Source organism: Balaenoptera musculus, chromosome 11, assembly GCF_009873245.2.
Source record: "Balaenoptera musculus isolate JJ_BM4_2016_0621 chromosome 11, mBalMus1.pri.v3, whole genome shotgun sequence".
In the NCBI taxonomy this organism is placed as follows: domain Eukaryota; kingdom Metazoa; phylum Chordata; class Mammalia; order Artiodactyla; family Balaenopteridae; genus Balaenoptera; species Balaenoptera musculus.
In genome coordinates, this window is record NC_045795.1 from 72,554,678 (window position 1) to 72,576,038 (window position 21,361).

General features: G+C 36.9%; 1 protein-coding gene across 39 annotated transcripts in view; it reads left to right on the plus strand.

Annotated features, from left to right (window-relative positions):
• Positions 1-21,361, plus strand: part of LOC118904105 (sarcolemma associated protein) — a 155,833-nt gene that overhangs the window by 114,064 nt on the left and 20,408 nt on the right. For 28 of the 39 annotated variants that reach the window (XM_036869894.1, XM_036869892.1, XM_036869902.1 and 25 more), the window contains 3 exons: positions 6,807-6,866; positions 11,915-11,995; positions 12,277-12,336. In XM_036869894.1, coding sequence (XP_036725789.1) covers positions 6,807-6,866; positions 11,915-11,995; positions 12,277-12,336 — 201 coding nt within the window. Of the gene's footprint in view, positions 1-6,806; positions 6,933-11,914; positions 11,996-12,276; positions 12,337-21,361 lie in introns of all 39 variants that reach the window. The other 11 variants (XM_036869887.1, XM_036869885.1, XM_036869900.1 and 8 more) reach the window with 1 other exon arrangement.

The following is a 21,361-nucleotide window of genomic DNA, read 5'->3' on the forward strand; positions in this document are numbered from 1 at the left end:
AAATTAAATACCATAGAAGTCAGGATAATGCTTACCTCATGGGATTTTGATTGGAAAAGGAAATGTGGAAGGCTTTGGAGGTGGTGGTTAGGTTCTGTTTCTTAATTTGGGCAGTAGTCATACAGACATTAACTTTAAAAAAATGTTATTAACCTGTACCTTTGTGTTTTATGCCCCTTTCTAAGTGTTGTTTCATAATAAATAATAAATATGGTTTTAAAACAGGGGGAAATGAATAATAATCTCTCCAGAGTAACCCTCAAAAAGAGGGAGTTTTAAAAAAGAAAGAAAATCTTGGGGACTTCCCTGGCAGTCCAGTGGTTAAGACTTCGCCTTCCAATGTAGGGGGTGCGGGTTCGATCCCTGGTTGAGGAGTAAGATCCCACATGCCTCGCGGCCAAAAAGCCAAAACATAAAGCAGAAGCAGTATTTTAACAAATTGAATAAAGACTTTAAAAATGGTCCACATCAAAAAAAAAAGAAAGAAAATCTATCTTTCATTTGTGCCAAGGCAAATAGTTCTTTCAAGACCTGTAGTTATTATTATATGGAAGTTCTTTTTTGTCTCTGAGGGGTCTCCGATTTTCAGTACTTCTTAAAAGAGTTGAGGTCTCCACCCCAAGTTTTAGCACTAGCGGTTAGAAACTTTTTTAAAAACCATATTCTTTTCCTTAATACTTTAATCACAGGCCACTAATGATTCACTAGATTGGTAATATAACCTTAAATAATTTCAATAGTGATAATAACAGCAGGTAATTATTATCTAGAGCTTAATACTGGTACTGTTCAAAACTTTTTATATGTATTTAATCCTTAGTTTTTTAGAATGAGGAAAATATTCAAATAATTTTTCCAAGTTTGAACTCTTTAAACATAAATGCCTAATTCATTCATTCAGCAAATATTTATTAAGCATCTACTATGTATATACCAGGCATTATTTTAGCTTTGGGAGGTATAGAAATGAACAAGACAAAGATAGCTTTGCCTTCATGGAATTTACATTCTCTTGAGGAGATAAAAACTAATAAACTAATAATATGTCAGGTAGTGATAAATCCGCTGAAGAAAAAATGGAAGATTATAAGACAATAGGGAGTGATAAAAGTATTATGTAGGACTTGAACAGATTTGGGACTAAGCTGAGTGAGTTGTACACGTGTCTGCAGAAAGAGTGTGTGAGATGGAGAGAAACCATATGAAAACCCAAGGCAGGTCTGAAATTGGAGTTTTAGAATAAAAATGCCTTTAAAAAATAAAACGCCAGATAGTAAATATTTTAGGCTTTGCGTGTTAAAAGGTCTTTGTTATAGCTACCCAACTCTGCCATTGTTGTGGAAAGCAGCCATGGACAATATGTAAATGAACGGGCCTGGCTATGTTCCTATAAAACTTTATTTACTGAGGCGGCAGAAGGCTGGATTTGGCTCTGTGGGGCCATAGTTGGCTTATAGACCTTGTAGATCATGGTAGGGACTTAAGATTTTGTTCTAAGGGTGAGAGAGTTTTGAGCAATAAATTATTCCTAATGTGTGTTTATAATTTTTTAAAGGTGGTACTTCAATCTTCAACATCCTAGAGAAAGCTTGGAATGGCTTTCAGAACCTGTGTTTATACTATTTCATTATTTGCTATATTCATATAACAAGCTTTTGTGGAACCTGTATTATGTGACATAATTGTGTTGAGAATTAAATTATTAATAAGATGCCTCCCTGCTTTCACTAGACCCTAAATTCCTAGATTTATCACATTTATCTTGGTAATCCATGAAGAGTACCTAGTACTGTACCTGGTGCATAGTAAGTACTTGAAGGAATGAGTATATTCCTCAAAGAGTTTGTAGTATGTTGGGAAAGGTGGACATAAATAAATAGTTGCAGTATAGCTTAATAGAGATACAAATGAAGAGCTATGGAAGAGGAGAGGAGAGATACCAGATCCATGTAGGAGAAAGGAAGAGAAGATAAATGCAGTTCTGAGGGGTGAGATTAAGTTCCTGTGGGATTTCTGGGTGAAGATGTTTGAGAAGCAGTTAGGCATTAGGGTTCTGGGATGTGAGAAAGAGAGAGCTAGACTAGGCATCAACATTTAGAAATTATTCAAGTGTAGCAGGTAGTTAATGCTATTAGAAAAGAATTTTTGAAATCTCAAAGGCTAATGCTTTCTTTTTTTCTTGCTTGGCAAACTTTAAAAATTTGTATTCTGCTTTCCCCCAGTACAGACAAGTGCTGCATTGGAAATCTTTGTACAAACCTCTCTCTTTCCAGTGTGATATACAGAAGAGGGGTTGTGGGGTCAAAGGGCATGTGCTTTCAACATTTGGATAGTTCCTGCCAAATTGCCCTCTAAAAAAAAAAATTGATACTAATTTACACTTCCACTGTGAAAGGGCACAAGATTACTCATTTACCCACTCCTCCCAGTACTGAATGTTTGCCAACCTGATGGGTAAATAATGCCGTGGCGTTGTGTTAGTGGGTAGACCAAGAATTTTTCATGTTTACTGGACATTTGCATTTCTTGGCCTGTGAATTCTGTGTTCCTGTTCTTTGGCCTTTTTTCTCTTGTGTTTGATTTTTTCTTACTCATTTTTGGAAGGCGTCATATCTTTGCCTTCTCCACAGGCCCTTTCCTCATTTCTTGTTTTATTTTTCTCTGTAACTGCCATCTGACATACTATTTGTTTATTTTTTTATTGCCTGTCCCTCCCCACACCATTAGAATGTGAGAATCAGGAGGGCAGGGATTTTGTCATTTGTTCATTCTAGTGTTTCCAGCACCTAGGACAGTGTCTGGCATATAGTAGGCACTCCCTAATTAATTGTTCAATGAATGAATGAATGGAGTGAATAATAACCTTTTTTTTAAATAAATTTATTTATTTTTTATTTATTTATTTTTGGCTGCGTTGGGTCTTCGTTGCTGCATGCATGTGGACTTTCTTTATTTGCGGCGAGCGGGGGCTACTCTTCGTTGTGGTGCACGGGCTTCTCATTGCGGTGGCTTCTCTTGTTGCGGAGCATGGGCTCTAGGCGTGCAGGCTTCAGTAGTTGTGGCGCACGGGCTCTAGAGCGCAGACTCAATAGCTGTGGCGCACGGGCTTAGTTGCTCCATGGCATGTGGGATCTTCCCGGGCCAGGGCTCGAACCCGTGTTCTCTGCATTGGCAGGCGGATTCTTAACCACTGTACCACCAGGAAAGCCCGAATAATAACCTTTTATCTGTTATTTGTTTTTCAAATATTTTTTCCATGTTTGCACTTGCCCTTTTCCTTTGTTTATGGTGAATTTGATCATATAGAAAGTTTTAATTTATATGATGTCAATTCTATCACTTTTTTCACACGAGGCTTTTGAAGTCTACATTTTGCCTACCTCCCCTCCCCCTTTTTAAACCCTGTGTTCCCTTCATTCACTTCTCCCACCTCCCACTCCCCTCCTCTGGCCAACCATCAGTCTGCTGTCTGTATCTATGAGCTTGTTTTGTTTTTTTTTTTAAAGATTCCACATATAAGAGAGATCATATGGTCTTTGTCTTTCTATGTCTGACATAATTCACTTAGCACATTGCTCTTGAGGGCCATCCATATTGTCACAAATGGCAAGATTTTATTCTTTTTTATGGCTGAATAATATTCCATTATGTATACCTACCATAATTTCTTTATCTCTTCCTCCATTGATGAACACTTCAGTTGTTTCTTTATCTTGGCTATTGTAAACAATGCTGCAGTGAACGTAGGTGTGCATATATCTTTTCAAGTTAGTGTTTTTGTTTTCTTCAGATAAATACCTAAAAGTAGAATTGCCGGATCATATAGTTCTATTTTTAATTTTTTGAAGAACCCGCATACTGTTTTCCATAGTGGCTGCATCAATTTACATTCCCACCAACAATGTACCAGGGTTCCCTTTTCTCCACATTCTTGTTATTTCTTGTCTTTTTGATAATAGCCATTCTAACAAGTGTGAGGTGATATCTCATTATGGTTTTGCTTTGCATTTCCCTGATGATTAGTGATGTTGAGAATCTTTTCATGTACCTATTGGCCATCTGTATTTCTTCTTTGGAAAAATATCTGTTCAGATCTTCTGCCCAATTTTTAATCAGATTTTTTTTTGTCTTTTTTTTTTTCTTGCTGTTGAGTTGTACATACAGATTTAGATCATAGAATAAAGGAAAGTCAGTGAAAAGCTGAGAAGGAAGGAATGAGCAGGCGCATAAAAGAAGTAGGAATGAGTAGTATCCTAGAAGTCAAAGGAAAAGAGTTTTAAAAGGGAAGCAGTAAACTTTTGATTAAATATGGTGAATGGATCCATTCATAGTAAAATATTATAAAAGACATAGGACACAAGGACAAAGGGAATGAGAGTAGAGACTAATTTTAGAAATATAAAATGATCAATTGAGTTGTAAGAGATTTTGGAGGATGGGAAGTAAATTCTTAATGAATATGAGGTTTTCTTTTGAGATGATGAAAATGTTTTGGAACTAGATGAAGTTGGTGCTTCCATATTATCGTGAATATACTAAATGCCACTGAATTGTTCACTTTAAAATTAATACACTATGTGAATTTAACCTCAGTTTTTAAAAACAAGACCACATACTGAGGTATATGAAATTTAAGAACACCAGGGATAAAGAAAAGATTCTGAAAATTGCCAGAGAGAAACAAAGGATCTCATACTGTATTGTTAATCATAATCTAAATTATAATATAGCCACAAATAAATCCTGAAATCATAATGGCTTAATTCAACAAACATTACTTTTCATTTATGCTACATGTCCATGGTGAGGGAGAACACGCTGCTCTATACTGTTACTCAGGAATCTAGGCTAATCTGAACACATGGTTTCTAGAGTGGGGGGAGAACAAGTATATGAAAATCCTACTGTGCTCTCTTTTAAATGCTTCGGCCCTGGCTAGAACCAGTCACATGGACCTTCCTGAGTGCTAGGGACTTGGAATGTGCAGTCTTCTCAGGTGCCCAGAAAGGACAGGCAAACCAGGCATTGCTGAGCACAAGAAGCTTCTGCAGTGCATAATGAGGAACAAGAGTCAGACTGGCATTAGACTCACCTTCCAGTTTGAAGCTAGAAGACAGTGGAACAATGTTTTAAAAATTCTGAAGGAAAATTATGTCCTGTAGAATTATGTATCTGTCAAACCAGTCAAATGTGAGGGTAGAACACTAACATTTTCAGAGGAACAAATTACAAAACATTTACCTTCTATCCACCCCTTATCAGGAAATTATCAGAGGATATATTACACTAAAACAAGGGAATAAAACAGGAAGAGGAAGATTTGGAATCTGGGGGCAGGGGATCTTGTACAGGATACAGCTCAGACTGGAGCAGGAAGATTAAAGGGCCAGGAGAAGGGAGAGACAGGGATATATAATGTGATAGATGGCCTGATATGTTTGAGGATATTGAGAGTTTTATGGTTCTATAAGAACTTGGGCTGTGTTTGAGATATATTTTTAAAAATTAGCAAAACAAAAGAGGGCATTGTAAGTTCCCAAAATAGTAAATGTTGTACAAGAAAAGAAATATAATTATCGCATATTATATGACTCAGGTATAGATAATGGTCATAATATAAATACTGATTACAGATGGACAAAATGTAACTCTTATGAGGATGATAATAGGATATGAGAGCATAATCATCTGTAAGAGATTGTCAGTAAATAATGCCTAAAATGGAAAAATTAAGAAATAGCAATGTATTATTTAGAAATATAAATGTAAATACCAGAAGAAATGGCTAAAAGTTAAAAGTTGTTGTTTGTAGGAAGTGATTTTTCAAGAATGGAATGGAGTAGGACAGAGGATGGGTAAGACAGCTTATGTTACATATCTTGTAGGGTTAATGCCTTTTAAAATTATCTAAATTTGTTACTTCGACTTCCTATTTTTCAAGGAGGCAGGAGCAAACAGTGCCACATGCTGCAAAGAGCCTATGTTAAATGAAAATTAAGAAAAGGAACCATGGGCTTTGGCAGATAGGTTATAGTGATCTTGGGGCCATTTCAGTGGTTGAGTAATGGGTGTAGACCAAGTTGCAGTGGGTTAAAGGATAGAATAGAGAAATTATTTCACATTCTGCAAAAGTGTAAAATGAAGGAGACCAAGTGACATATAGGATCAGATAATGGTGTATACAGAATAGATATATTATCCTCCTGACTGAAAGGCAGAATATGAAAATCTGACTTTAAATAAATTATAAAGAAACTACATTATACATTTGCAGAGAATCCCCCATAAAACAAAAGCAAAAAAAATTTTTTTAATTTCTTTCAATAATTAGCTCTTCTAAAATTATTCATTTTACTGAAACATGTCATATAGGCATCTCTGCTAAATTGTGTCAATAGGGAAAAGTAAACTTGATATAATATGATTTGTATTACTTCTTTATTTAAATGGAATACCTTCTCAGAATTCCTTTATTTCAACTTAATATCCTTGATTTAAAGAGGGTTGCTTTGTTTGTTCTGAGTCCTTTTTTAAAAGTTCAAGGCTTTTAAAATAATGTGAAAGCTAATGAAAACTGAAGGCAGTTCATCTCCCTTACCCTCGGATTTCTGCATTAACCTGATTCCTCTAGTATCGTTCCAGTTCTCTTAGTTCCCCTTCCAGGTTCAAGTTTTTGTTCAAGCCTAGTCATGGGAGTAATGTCATCATCTTTAAATTTGGTCATGGAATGTGTTACACTGCCCAGCTCAGGGAAGTGCTTGCTACTCAGTTTGGGCTTGGATAGTAACGTTTATTTTCTTTGGCAGAGAAGCTGATCGTCGAGGGGCATCTAACCAAAGTGGTAGAAGAAACAAAGCTTTCAAAAGGTTCGTTTTCTGTGGGTTTCTGTGGCATTTTTCTGTGGGTTTTGACGACTCTTTTGGATAATGAAGGTTAGTATACATTTCCAAGGTCATAGTACTTTAACCATCAGTTTATGTCTTACAGCTCACAAAATGGCAATGCAGTGACAATATCAGATAATAATATAAAATAGTTGGAGTTCTGTTTTAAGAAGGATATGTTCATCAGAAAGTTTCTTTTTAAGTGGGTATATATGTGTGGGTTTTTTTTAAATGCTTGGAATAGGTTTTGTTAGGTATTAAAGATTTGTGGCAATCTCTCTGTCTCACTTCCAGCATTATTTTCAGCTTTGATCTCAAAATTTTAATCAAACGCAATGTAAATCTTTTTTGAAACAGGTGAAAAATGCTTGCAGTTCCATTTTGTTGGTTATCGTACCTTTAATAGTCCTTATGATATTTAATATTATCTTAATTGTTAGCATTTCAATTTGACTTAAACAAAAGTGATTATGTAGAACCTTATATTTTTTAATGAACAGTCCTGTAATTGCTTGAAGTAATTTATTCTGTTGATTCTTTTCTGTTACAATTGTCAGGCTTAGAGAAGAAAAGTGAGTTTTAAAAGCATCGTATTGTCAAGTCACTTTTATATATAGGGAAATTGGGCAAATAAATTTAGTGGGATATGCTCATTATTCATTCTAGGACTTTCATCAGAAGAACATACCCGTATAAAATTTAAAACTAAATTGACAATCATTTTGGTTAGCTAAAACAATGAGTGATCAAAGTTTGCAATACTCCATTTCATTACATTTTGTTTTATGAAAGTAACTGGATCCATTTGGCTTTTAAAAATATTTAAAAGGATAGTGTTATTTCATATATCTGGTGGCTTCCATTTGGAATTTTGTGCATGGCAGATGCCATATTTGGGGAAAGAATGCATAAAATATGCGTCACTAATATTGTTCTGGCAAACAGGCATTGAATTTCAGAACAGTGAACTATTTTTAGTACGTATGGCAATTTATTTCATCTTATTAAAGTGAGATGAGAACAGATTTTAAAATAGCTTTTACTTCACCATCTAAATACCTATTCAGATTAGTTGGTTAAATAGCCAACACTTTGATGTAGAAGTAGAGCCTTGGAAAAAAATCAGTGCTTCTTATAATTAAAAGTATCTTGCTACCCAAGTGCTTCTATTTAATGCATTCTGAATTAGAATATATTTCCTTGAAATTATGTTATGTCATTATTGAAAAAGAAAATGTTATGATTTCCTTTTGAAATCTGGCTATAAAACATGTATTGAAAGTTTTAAAGAACATGCTTTTTGACCTAGCAATTTCATTTCTAAGTTTTTATCTTAAGGAACAAATTGGACCAATGTGCAAGGGCATTTGTTTGTGTTGTTTTAAAGGCAAAAAAAGGAAAACATAAGTGTCCGATAATAAGGGCATTTATTAAATAAATTATGGCAAGTAAGTCCATGCAAGTGAATAGAATACATCCTTTAAGAATGATAATACAGGGACTTACCTGGTGGCGCAGTGGTTGGGAATCTGCCTGCCAATGCAGGGGACACAGGTTCGATCCCTGGTCCGGGAAGATCCCACGTGCTGCGGAGCAACTAAGCCCGTGCGCCACAACTACTGAGCCTGCGTGCTCTAGGCCCCACATGCCGAAACTACTGAGCCCGCGTGCTGCAACTACTAAAGCCCGCGTGCCTAGAGCCCGTGCTCCGCAACAAGAGAAGCCACTGTAATGAGAAGCCCGTGCACCGCAAGGAAGAGTAGCCCCCACTCACCACAACTACAGAAAACCTGTACGCAGCAATGAAGACCCAACGCAGCCCAAAAAAAAAGAATAATACAGGGAATTCCCTGGTGGTCCAGTGGTAAGGATTTGGAGCTTTCACTGACCGGGCCCAGGTTCGATCCCTGGGCAGGGAACTAAGATCCTGCAAGCTGTGCAGCGTGGCCAAAGAAAAGAATGATAATACAGATGTTTTATATACCCAGAGATATTTCTATCAGCAGTCAACATTTTACTGGTACTTCCCACAGTTAGCATGCAGAGGTACACTAATCCTTGTGACAAACTAGTTGGCTGAAATAAATTACATTTTAAATGCTTTATATCTGGCTATAAAGTATTTTCTTTTGGGTTTGGCTGGATTGTTTTATTTTTTAAATGCTTTCATTGCTGATGTTTTTAATGGAATGATATTTAAAACTGATTTTAAATATCAGTTGTTGGAAATTGCCAATTACCAGCTGTTACAAGTCTTGGTAGTATTCCCTTCAGGTATTTCACCTAATGAAAAATGTAATCATAAGTTGCATATGCCTTCTATTTAAGTCCTAACTCAACTTGCAGTTTACAGTAGATTTCAAGGTGGAAGTAGAAAGAATACAGAGTAGGTCAAACAGTAGCTTTTAATTCCAGGTTCTACCAGTAACTAGCTATGTGCCCTCAGGCAACTTACTTTAGCTCTTTAAACCTCAGTTTCCTCATTTGTAAGATGGGATTGACAGTATATAACTTAGAGGATTTTGTGGGAATTTAATGAAATATTGCTTATAAAGCAGGAAGCACTGGTCCGTTGTCCAACAAATGTTAGTTCTCCTTTTTTTTTTTCCCTTGATCCTTGACCTTGCTTTCTTTGCAAATAATGGTTCCAGTGGTGTAGGAAGTGGTCTGTGTTTGTCTTGCCCATCCGTCGTTATGTCTGCTTGAAGATATAGTGAAAATATTCACCTTATTGTAGACTTGCCAGTTTGGCAACAATTTTGGTATTGATGTTGGTAGCCATTCTTCCATTTACTTCTCTATACTATTGGTATGCATTTTAATGATTAAATACTGCACAGAAAATCAGCTAGTAATGACTTTTAATAGCTGAAAAGTAGATGTTTTGAACAGTAGAGACTCTACCACTCATTTGTTGTGTCCTGTGTTTCATCTTGAATAGATTTCGTTTGCCTCCATATAATAACTCTAGTATCAGGACACAACAGTGGTGAACCATGACTTGACTTGCTAAAAGCTTGCCTTCTTACTCAAAGTAAAATTGTGTCTCTAATGGTCCTCTATTTGGCGCACGTACTATGTACTGTGCACTGTTCTATGCAATGGGATTATAGCAGTTAACAAAGCAAAAATTCCTGCACTCATGGAGCTTATATTCTAGTAAGATCTTAATGGAAGATAGTCCCACCTCTAAGGCAATTTTACCTTCCTGGCTACTTCTCCAAATAGGAAATAAAAGTTCCTTCTAAGCCAGAAGAATACTTTTGAAAATACGTTCCTCTTGGTTTACCTCTATATCTTGATCATAAAATTGCCAAGAATATTAAAATTAGGAAAGAGTCATTTTTGTCTTTTCCTTTTTGTTCCCACAGTGGTTTCTTTTCTTTCTATATATAGACAAGATGTGTTAGCCTGCCTTATTTGAGTCTGTAACTTAGTGATCAAAACTAGTACATTCAGAAATGTCTGACTATAGTACACTGTGAATGCACCAGAGGTCACAGATTAGATTCCCATGGACCTCAGTAATCAGTGACTTCACTTCTATTCTAAACTCACTGTCTCTCCCCCGTTGGCCTTTGACTAGAAATGGCAGTGAGAAAGGAAGCAAAAGGCTTCTTGTAATCCATCATTCATTTCACAAGTGAAGCCATAAGTTCTAATGTATTCTTACATGGAATAGCCATAACAAGTTATATTTTAATATTGTATTAATTATTTTGACAGTATTGGTTTTAGATATGTTTCTGACTGCTTCTAAAATGAAAAATATCTCTTGATTTAGTTGATTATGAAAACAATATATGTTCGCTATAATTTTTCAAACAATATATAACAATGTGAAGTTAGAAAATAAATGTTCATCCCTACCTTCAGAAATGACCATGGTATCTCTGTTGTAGATCCTTCTAGACTTGAATAAATATATACAACAAAAAATTCATAGCTAAGTGTATAGCTATTTTCAGTCTAAAGGGGGTCATCTTATACATGGCTTAACAGACTTTACTTTTACTTAATAGTAGTGAATATATCTTGGACATTTTCCATTCCATAATGAACAATGCTGCAATGAACGTCCTTATATATATATACTATATGTTGCCTATTATTTCCTTAGGAAAAGTACTAGAAGTGAATGTACACATTTAAATTTTTGATACAGATTACCACAGACAGTATAGTTAAGTGCGTAACATTATAAAAAGTAATTATATGTTTAGTGAATTTATAATCTCACTAAGGAAACAAGATATATGTATACACAGAGAATGATATAAAATAGAACATGATTAATTATAAAACCCTATGTCCCAGAGAAGATAAATAAAAAGGAGCAACATGCTGGAGAAATGAAGACTTCCTTAGAGGTGATGGGGCTTAAGCTATATCTTAATATAGCTTGAATAGGCCAAGTAGTGAGAATGGTCCTTGAGTTTAAGGAAATAACAACTCAAGCAAAGAATTTCAGGCCTGTGCTTCAGGTACAGTAATACTTTCTTTAGATATAAAAAGCTGTTAATTTTCTTGTTTTAAATGTTACTCTTATAAAAGACAATGGTGATTTTTTTAAAAAGAGTCTTTATCATGAGTATAAATATTACTAAGGCAACCTAACTAGTGTTTTTATATAATAGAATCCTTTTCTTTCATCATCTTCATACGGTATCCACATTGTCCTGGGAATTTTGCTATATTTGTTGCAGGTCTCTGAATACTTTAGCAAAGCTTGCTTCATTTTTGTTTCCAGTTGGCCAGTGGACAGCCTTGAACAAAAGCCCCAGCCCTCCTCTGCACAGCAATCATGATCCACATTATAATTTAATATGAGCTACGTGTAATAACCAGCATTCCATTTTGGACTAGAGTGGTGAAGAAGTAAGAGATCCAGTGACCTCAGTTAATTTTAAAAGTATTTTGCATACCAGTAGACTTAGAGCACGCATAGCCTGAAGCAGTTTTATTGATATAAGCTATTTAATTGTAAAGAGATTCTACTTTTATTTATTTATTTATTTTTTTCTTCTTAGAGAACCAGGCAAGAGCAAAGGAATCTGATTTATCAGATACTCTGAGTCCAAGCAAGGAGAAAAGTAGTGACGACACTACAGGTCAGTTTTAACCTAATATTTATAAATCTGTAGATGTTATTGTTACCTACCAAGCAGTTTAGGTATGCAGGTTAGTGTGGGTGGAGATCTCAAAGTTTGTGTTTGAGGGAAAAAGCAATACTTCTATTTATCAAGTCACTCCCTTGAATCTTGGATAAATTTAAAAACTACTTTCAATGATCCAAATACAATAGCTGTATAAATTTCAGTTTTTTATTTTGATAATGATAGCTTGCTAATAGAGTTTACTGTTTATAATTATCTTTTTCCCCCCTCTGTAGACGCCCAAATGGATGAGCAAGACCTAAATGAACCCTTTGCTAAAGTGTCCCTATTAAAAGGTATTTTAACTTGTTTTTAAGACATTTTAAACCAGGGCATCAGATTCACCCTTTGCCACAAAATCATGTATTATATGATGTTTTAAGCTTTAGTTAAAACTAAGTTTTAACTTAAAAGATTGATAGGTTCTCTAAAGTAGCAGGAACTAAAATTTAAAATGTTGATGTTGGTGCCAGTGCTTTAAAGAAAAACATTTAAATTGTAAAATAGTTTGTATCAATCAAAGTTAAATGAAGGCAAGGCAATAAGTGGTAGAATGTGAAATGCAGCTGTGGTTTTTTTGTGTTTACCTTGATGTCTCTGATAGAAACTCATTACCACTTTTAATGTAAACTAAAAAAAGATTAAAAATATTAACTTTCTTGAAAGAACTACCTGTTTGCTCTGTTATCATATGGTAGCAGTTGTAAATTTCCTCATTTTCTGGCCCTCCTCATTCTCCAGTAAATAACCCCAGGTTCTTAGGACTCTTCTAGAAATTTTGGGTGGGGCTAAGATGAGCAGTGCATATAATAAATTCTTTCACTTGTGTCACTTCTAAATAAGAAGTACATTTATTTGATATTTACTTGTTTAGAATGAAATGGGTAGGAATTAAATTAGCATTTATAAAAGTGTTTTTAAAATAAAGTGCTTGGGGATGGCTTATTGATAAATCTGTGATTGTCAGCATTTAGTCTCCTTTTTTTTTTTGCAATCATGACAACAGCTGCCACACAAAAGATTCACTTTTAAGTGTTTTGATCCATTTCTCATTTAGAGAAAATTATTATTATTTTTTTTACATCTTTATTGGAGTATAATTGCTTTACAATGTTGTGTGTTAATTTCTGCTGTACAACAAAGTGAATCAGCTATATATGTATGCATATACCCCCATATCCCCTCCCTCTCCCACCCAGCATTTAGTCTCTTTTATAATTGCCTTATTGTACACAAGAAAAGTTGACATATAAGCTCAGCTCACTAGGTTACGCATTTTAGTAACAGTGGACCAATACCAGGCAACTCTCGGAAATTAGCAGCAAAAGCAGCCTGTGGAGGTTTCTTTGTATAGAAATGCCTTTGCTTTTGGCTGGGCTGTTAAGGGATCTCCCAGTACAGACCCTAAGTTTTGGATTATATAAGGAAGCCTTAGTTTCACCCTGCATGATCCTGCTGCTCTCCTAGTTGTATAATGATTGGCATTGGGGTTGGTTAACCAAGAGATTACCCAGATTCTCTCGAATTCCTTAGTCTGGGCATCATGGCCTTCTCTTTTCTCCCCCATGGATACTGAAGCTGACATGGCTCTTTGAGCCACCTTTGATTGAATTCCCGTACCAGGGGAAGCCCTGAGGATTACTGGCCCGGGCAACGAACTGCCAATCTGTTTTTAAGTATGATAATAGTTTCCAGTATTCTTACCGATCCGCACTCTTCTCAGGTGACCTTTGGTGTTTACGAGACATACCTTTTTTCTAGTGTGGTAATAGTAAGTCTAAGTTAATGTGTGTACAGGCCAGAAATCTCATCTTGGAGCATTTCTGATTCTTCTCAGAAACGTAAGACCATTAATGCATAGAATGTTGTTGCTGATCCTGAAAAAGTTTGGGAACCTTGGGCCTTTGGGGGACACACAGAAACAAGAAGGGAGGTGAATGAGGAAGGGACACCCGTCGTAAAGAAGTAGCTGTTCTCATGATCTTTTTTTACTGTAGAAATCTCCCAGGAAGCTTTTCAGCAGCCAAATCCAGATTGATTTATAAGTAGTCTTTTTTTTTTTTTTTTTTTTTAGAAAAAAACAACATCAACAGGAGTTTAATAACATGTATACCTCCGGTATACAAGGGAGATACCCAGGAAAACTGAGTAACTCCTGTAAATAGTGTTTATGACTGTGTTAATTATATTCAAATGTTATTAGTGCTTTTGTAATCTTATGTGTCCGTCTGCTTTAGATTTTATTTTTATCCTCTTCCCTACCACAATGCCAGATATTTGGAAGAACTCAGATGTTTGTTGAATGAATTAATAATAGACCTCTTACATCAAAGTTATAAAACCACAAGAGCATTAGGAAAGTGACAGGCTCTAGCCAAGAGGCTAAGAGCCAAAGATCTCTGAGTTCTGTCCCAGCTCTGCCATTTATTTGTGGGGTTTTTTTTAATTTACTTATTTATTTGTTTGGTTGTGCTGGGTCTCGGTTGTGGCATGTGAACTCTTAGTTGCAGCATGTATGTGGGATCTAGTTCCTCGAGCAGGATTCGAACCCGGGCCCCCTGCATTGGGAGCGTGGAATCTTAACTATTGCACCACCAGGGAAGCCCCTGCCATTTATTTGTAATATATCCTTGGGCAAATTGCGTAACCCCTCTGTGCTTCAGTGTCTTTTGGTTTGTTGGTTTGGGGAAAACCAACTTCATAGGATTCTTGTGAGGATTAAATGAAACAGTACAAGTAGATCACTTACTATGTTGTTGGGAACATAACATGTTAAGCCCCATAATGAAGATACTGATAATAATAATAATGATGGGGATTAACAAAGGCAAACCTATCCGGGGACTTCCCTGGTGGTGCAATGGTTAAGAATCCACCTGCCAATGCAGGGGACATGGGTTCAATCCCTGGTCCGGGAAGATCCCACATGCTGTGGAGCAACTAAGCCCGTGCGCCACAACTACTGAGCCTGCCCTCTAGAGCCCGCGAGCCACAACTGCTGAGCCTGTGTGCCACAGCTGCTGAAGCCCACATGCCTAGAGCCCGTGCTCCGCCACAAGAGAAGCCACCGCAATGAGAAGCCTACCCATTGCAATGAAGAGTAGCCCCTGCTCACCGCAACTAGAGAAAGCCCGTGTGCAGCAACAAAGACCCAATGCAGCCAAAAAAATAAATTAAATAAATAAATTTATTTTTTTTAATAAAAGGCAAACCTGTCAGTTAAAGGGTAACTTTTCATTAATTAAATAAGATTGTGGGATTTAAAAAAATATTTCCTACTTTATCTTTTAGGGAAAAGCAGTTGTTGGTTGTGGATCTTTTCCAGTTAATAATGTATTTATTTGTTTACTTTGCCAGATGTCAGGGCAAAATTTTTTTAATCCTTGAGTACAACGGGAAGGCTAAATTATATCTGTAAAAGTGCCCATGATATAGGCTAGAGAATCAGACTCAAGGAAGAGGGTATAAAAGGGGGAGTTGTAGGAGGTAGAGACTGGAAAACACAAGGTGCATGTGGAAGGAGGGTGGGTGTACGAATGCTACTGGTAATTGCTTGGAGTGCCATTGATGAAAATGGGTTAGTTTCCCTAACCTTGCTTTCAGTTAAGGTGACAAAAACAGAACCCAAAAACTTTCCTTACGTTCCTATATGATTGCCAACTTTTGTTTAATGAAGTGGTATTTTTATCAACACCTCTTGAAAGATTTTGCAGCTTGATTTTAAGAATAGAATTGTTAAGTCAGTCAGTAATTAGATGAAGAAAAATCACCCATTAGAAGCGGCAAATTTTAGAAGAGTCTCCAAGAAACAGTCATCATAGCCCTAAATGGTTGTTTCATCCATTGTTTTTCTTTGTAAGAGTTGTGTAAATTCTTTTTTTTTTTTAATAAATTTATTTATTTTTGGCTGCATTGGGTCTTCGTTGCTGCGTGCGGATTTTTCTCTAGTTGCCGCGAGTAGGGGCTACTCTTTGTTGCGGTGCGCAGGCCTCTCATTGCGGTGGCTTCTCTTGTTTTGGAACACGGGCTCTAGGCGTGCGGGCTTCAGTAGTTGCAGCTTGCGTGCTCAGTAGTTGTGGCTTGCGGGCTCTAGAGCACAGGCTCAGTAGTTGTGGCACTCGGGCTTAGTTGCTCCGTGGCATGTGGAATCTTCCTGGACCAAGGCTCGAACCCGTGTCCCCTGCATTAACAGGCAGAGATTGTTAACCACTGCGCCACCAGGGAAGTCCTAAATTCTTTAAAATAATGTATTTACTGACATTTATTAGAAACACTTGGGTTATGCTTGAGTATATGTGGTTATGTTTTGTTGTCTGTGTAATTAGGTTCAGTAGACCGACAGAATTTTTCTCTTAGATGAAGAGTATAAATTATTAGACCACAGTGTTAACCTTGAGAGTTGTAGAAAGTAGCCCCTTTATTTTATTCATTGAAACCCTATGCCTGGCTTCTTGAACCATTATTTTCAAATTTTATTATTTCCTTTTTAAAAAACAGCCAATCTTTTTTTAGAATTATAATGTGCTACCTGTCATGTTAGTCATCTAGGGTTGGGAAAAGAATCTAAAGTAGATTAAACATTCACCATGAGATATAAATGAAATGATGATAGCAGTAGTAATTTTTCCTGAAATATTAATTATTTTCAACCAATTTATGCCACTTTTGAGAGAAATAAAGCTGTGGCTTGATCCACAGGTTTTTATATGCTTGAAATCATTTCCCAAAAAAAAGACAAAAGGAAAACTGGAATTCAGTCCAATTAGTGTCTAATGCAACTTTGCTCTATTTAGGGAATTGTGCCAGAGACTCCAGTGGTTTCAAAGACTAGTAAGACTCTCTTTGGGATTTGAGGAGTTTCTAGGCAAATTGGCTATAGAAGAGGTATAGATGATAAGCTGTTTCTTGGTGGTTGTTGCCATTAGGAGTCAAAGAAAGGAGAAAGAATGTCCAGATTTTATATTTGTTTCTTTTTGTTTGTCTTAGAAGATGGGGAGGAAAGGCGATTCATGGAAGAAGTATCATTTGAGATGACCCTGAAAGTGTGTCATACTACATGTGATGTATTCAGTGACAAAAAACTGAACCTGAATCTGATCAAGATTCTAGATCCAACTGCCAACTTGCAGGACATATAAATAACTAGGGACATAGTCTAAATGATGTGGTGGAAAGACAATGTGATGTTTTTAGTTTGGCACATGTTGAACAGGAAGGTTTTCCATAGGTTCTGGTTTTCCTGAAACCATTTATACCCGTTGTCCCAGCATAATCATTAAAAGTTCTTCCGTTCACGTTCAGACGTTTTGTATTGTCACCCTCGGAACCAGAAATGCAGTTGGAAGTGTGATACAGAAACTAGGACTGGAAAGCCATTTTCATTTAATTCTGTGACATTTATTGGCCCAGGAGATACAGAGATAAGACACATGAGGAGGCTACAGTCTTATGGAGTAAGGAGACAGGTTGATAGTGTAATAAGTGTTTTAATAGGTGTGGTGAAAACTTTGGAGAGCAGAGCTAATTTCCTGGCTAGGGGCAGGGGTGGAGTGGAGCAGTAGTCAGAATGGGCTTCCCAAATGTGTTGGTTAAAGATAAGTCAGGGTACACCAAGAGGGAAAAGGGCGCCATGCCTTTCCTTAAAATAGTACTGACATTTACAAATAGGACTAATGTTTAATGTAGAATTAACATTTACCAGTAGGAAAATGTGGTGCAACACAGGCTGTGTGGGGCAGATGTGGAGAAAGATAAGACTGGGTCAGAAAGAAGTCAGTAACAGTGTTTGGGAATTCTCTGCATAGGGATAGACTGTGATAGCAGGGGGAATTTATAGAGAAAGAGAAGAACAATGGGAAGGACAAAGGAGCCAACAAAAGATCCAGTTGTCAAGAGGGAACCCGGCTGGTCAGAAGGAATGGCAAAGGGGTGAGAATCAACAGTAAGAGGCTGCTGCCAAAGCTAAATTCATAGGCTACCACCTAGGACTATCTCACATGACTACACATATCCACAGCAAGAAAGTGGTCTTCCTCCACTGTGAAGGTTCTCATCAACCAAGCCTGCAACTAAACTACCAGACTTTCCAAAGGAATGGGTGATAGTAGTAGAAAGAGGATGGCACCCACCTGGCCAGCTGCTTCTGCTAGGTCACTTCTATCAGTTGCTGAGGTAACAGATGTTATGGCTACATTAGCCTTCAACAGACATGCACGTGCAAAATAGAACTCAGGTGGAAATGTTTTGATTTGGCCCTTTACCACGTGGTTCAGAGTGTCTCACCCACATTTAAAGCAAAGGTCAGATTTTAAGTTAAATCTCCAGTCACTCTTATGAAGAAATAGTGACAACAAATTTAATTTAGAGTATCATGTATTCTCTGTGCCACGGCTGGTTCTTTAGTGGGTTACTGTGTGGTGTAGACCTTTTTATAGAATTTAGCCTTAGTCTGAGAAAAGCTGGTTCCTGGCCCAGACTATACACCAAGCACTTCTAAAGACACGATTTGTGTTAAAAGGAAAACAGATTCTATTAATCTTTTCACCTCATCATAGTTCCTAAAAAAACATTTATTTCCATTTGACTTGCACATCTAAATAAAATGGGTTTTTATTTAGCTCAATAAGGCTTTCATTTATCTTCCTTTTTTAAAAAATAATTTTATTTATTTATTGACTGCGTTGGGTCTTCGTTGCTGTGCACGGGCTTTTCTCTCTAGTTGTGACAAGCGGGGGCTACTCTTCATTGTGGTGCACGGGCTTCTCATTGTGGTGGCTTCTCTTGTTGCGGAGCATGGGCTCTAGGTGCGCGGGATTCAGTAGTTGTGGCTCTCGGGCTCTAGAGCGCAGGCTCAGTAGTTGTGGTGCACGAGCTTAGTTGCTGCGCGGCATGTGGGATCTTCCCAGGCCAGGGCTCGAACCCGTGTCCCCTGCATTGGCGGGCGGATTCTTAACCACTTCGCCACCAGGGAAGCCCCAGCAGTGTAGGTTCTTGATCTCAGTAAGAAAATTGCTCTAGTGTCACAATGCAATATAGAATGCAGAAGGGGAAGATAGGTTAAGGATAAGAATATAGGGAGAAATGATTGCTCCAAGATTGTAGCGTTAGGATTGGTAATTTCAAGAGACCTTTTTTAATTAGGAAAAATTTCAAACACAAGAAAAATTGAAGAATGCCAAAAACTTCCATATGTGTCCATCACCTAGATTCAGCAGTTGTTAGTATTTTGCCATATTTTCTTTATTTGTTTATGTATATATGTAGAAATTATCCTTTTGACTTTTTATTTTGATATAATTTCAGACTTACAGAAAAGTTGCAAGAATAGAACAAAGAACCTCATATAGTCTTCATCCAGATTTTCCAGCTGTTAACATTTCACCCTATTTGCTGTTAACATTTTACCAAATTTGATTTATCCATCTCCCTTTCCCTCTTCCTTCCTCCTCCCTCTCTCTCCCTGAACCACTGAGAGTAAATTGCAGGCGTGATAACCTTACTCCTAAATATTTTCATGTGTGTTTTCTGTTTCTCTTCCATAACTACCATATAATTCTCAAAATCAGGAAATTAACTACAAGCTGATATATTACTATTATCAAATACACAGACCTTATTCACGTGTTGTCAGTTGTCTCAATAATGTCCTCAGAAAATCCTGAGTCATGCGTTGCATTCATCTGTCATGTCTCTTTAGTCCCTTTAATCTGGAACAGTTCCTCAGTTTTTCTTTGTGTTCCATGACATTGACATTTTTGAAGAACCATGGTCATTTTCTAAAATGTCCCTCAGTTTGGTTGTATCTTATGTTTCCTCATGATTAGATTAAAGTTGTGCATCTTTGGCAGTAATGTAACAGAAATAATTTTGGGCATCATATCAGGAGGCACCTGATGTTGAATTGTTCTGTCGCTGATGATGTCAGCTTTAAATAAATATCCTGGTACTCCTCAAACAGTTTTTTAAAATTATTAATTAATTAATTAATTTTATTATTATTTTTTTTGGCTGTGTTGGGTCTTTCTTTCTGTGCGAGGGCTTTCTCTAGTTGCGGCAAGCGGGGGCCACTCTTCATCGCGGTGCGCGGGCCTCACTGTCGCGGCCTCTCTTGTTGCGGAGCACAAGCTCCAGCTCCAGACGCGCAGGCTCGGTAGTTGTGGCTCACGGGCCTAGTTGCTCCGCGGCATGTGGGATCTTCCCAGACCAGGGCTCGAACCCGTGTCCCCTGCATCGGCAGGCAGATTCTCAACCACTGCGCCACCAGGGAAGCCCACTCCTCAAACATTTATCTTCTTAGCTTTAATGTCTCCTTATGATGATTGCCTGAATCATTTATTATAATCATAGTTGCCAAGTAGTGATTTCATAATTCTGTCATCCTTCTACATTTATTAGCAAGCTTTCTACAGTATGGAAGAGTTTTCTCTTCCCTTCCCTTTCTTCTTTCCTTCCTTCCTTTCTTTTTCTATATCAGTGTGAATTCATGGATTCATGTTTTATTCAGTCAATTATCATCTGTCACTATCATTATTTATTTTGGTACTCAAATTGTCTCATGTTTGGCCAGTGGGAGACCCTTATGTCTTTTTGGACCCAATCATTCTTTGAGTCCTTTCTTACTTTCTGACACAAAAAAAGATGTTCTACATTCATCTTGTACTTAGCTTTAGTCCTGAAATCAGCCATTTCTCCACAGAGCCCTAGTTTTTTAAACTAGAGAATGGTATTGACAAACCAAGATCTGAGTATATGATGTGTTCATTACTTCTAGGCCCACTTGAGTGGACAGAGTTAAGAAACAGATGTATGTATATTCATATCCATACATACATGTATGGCTATATTTACTACCTCACATGTCTATATTTATTTCTATATCTATTTATTTTTATACATTCAGATCTGTTAGAGTCTATTTTATACATTCAGATCTTCTTCTAATTCATACCTTACACCACAGAATTAATTGTCTTTCGTATTTCCATATCTGTAATTGTCTTTCCCAATAGTGAGAAACCTAGATGCCATTATCTACAATTTATTTATTTTTTAAAACATTTTTAGAATATACAGAAAATAGTTTCAGAATTACTAACCAATGCTTCTGTGGGAAAGAAGCCTATGTGTAGATTTGTTTTCTCTTTGTTATAAAGTTATTAACATGGAACAGTAGTTCTCAAGGTGGGGCAATTTTATACCCCCAGGGACATTGGGCAATATATGGAAACATTTTTGGTTGTTACAACTGAGAGGCAGTGCTATTAGCATCTAGTGGGTTGAAACCAATGAACCTCCTAAACACCCCACAATCCACAGGTCAGC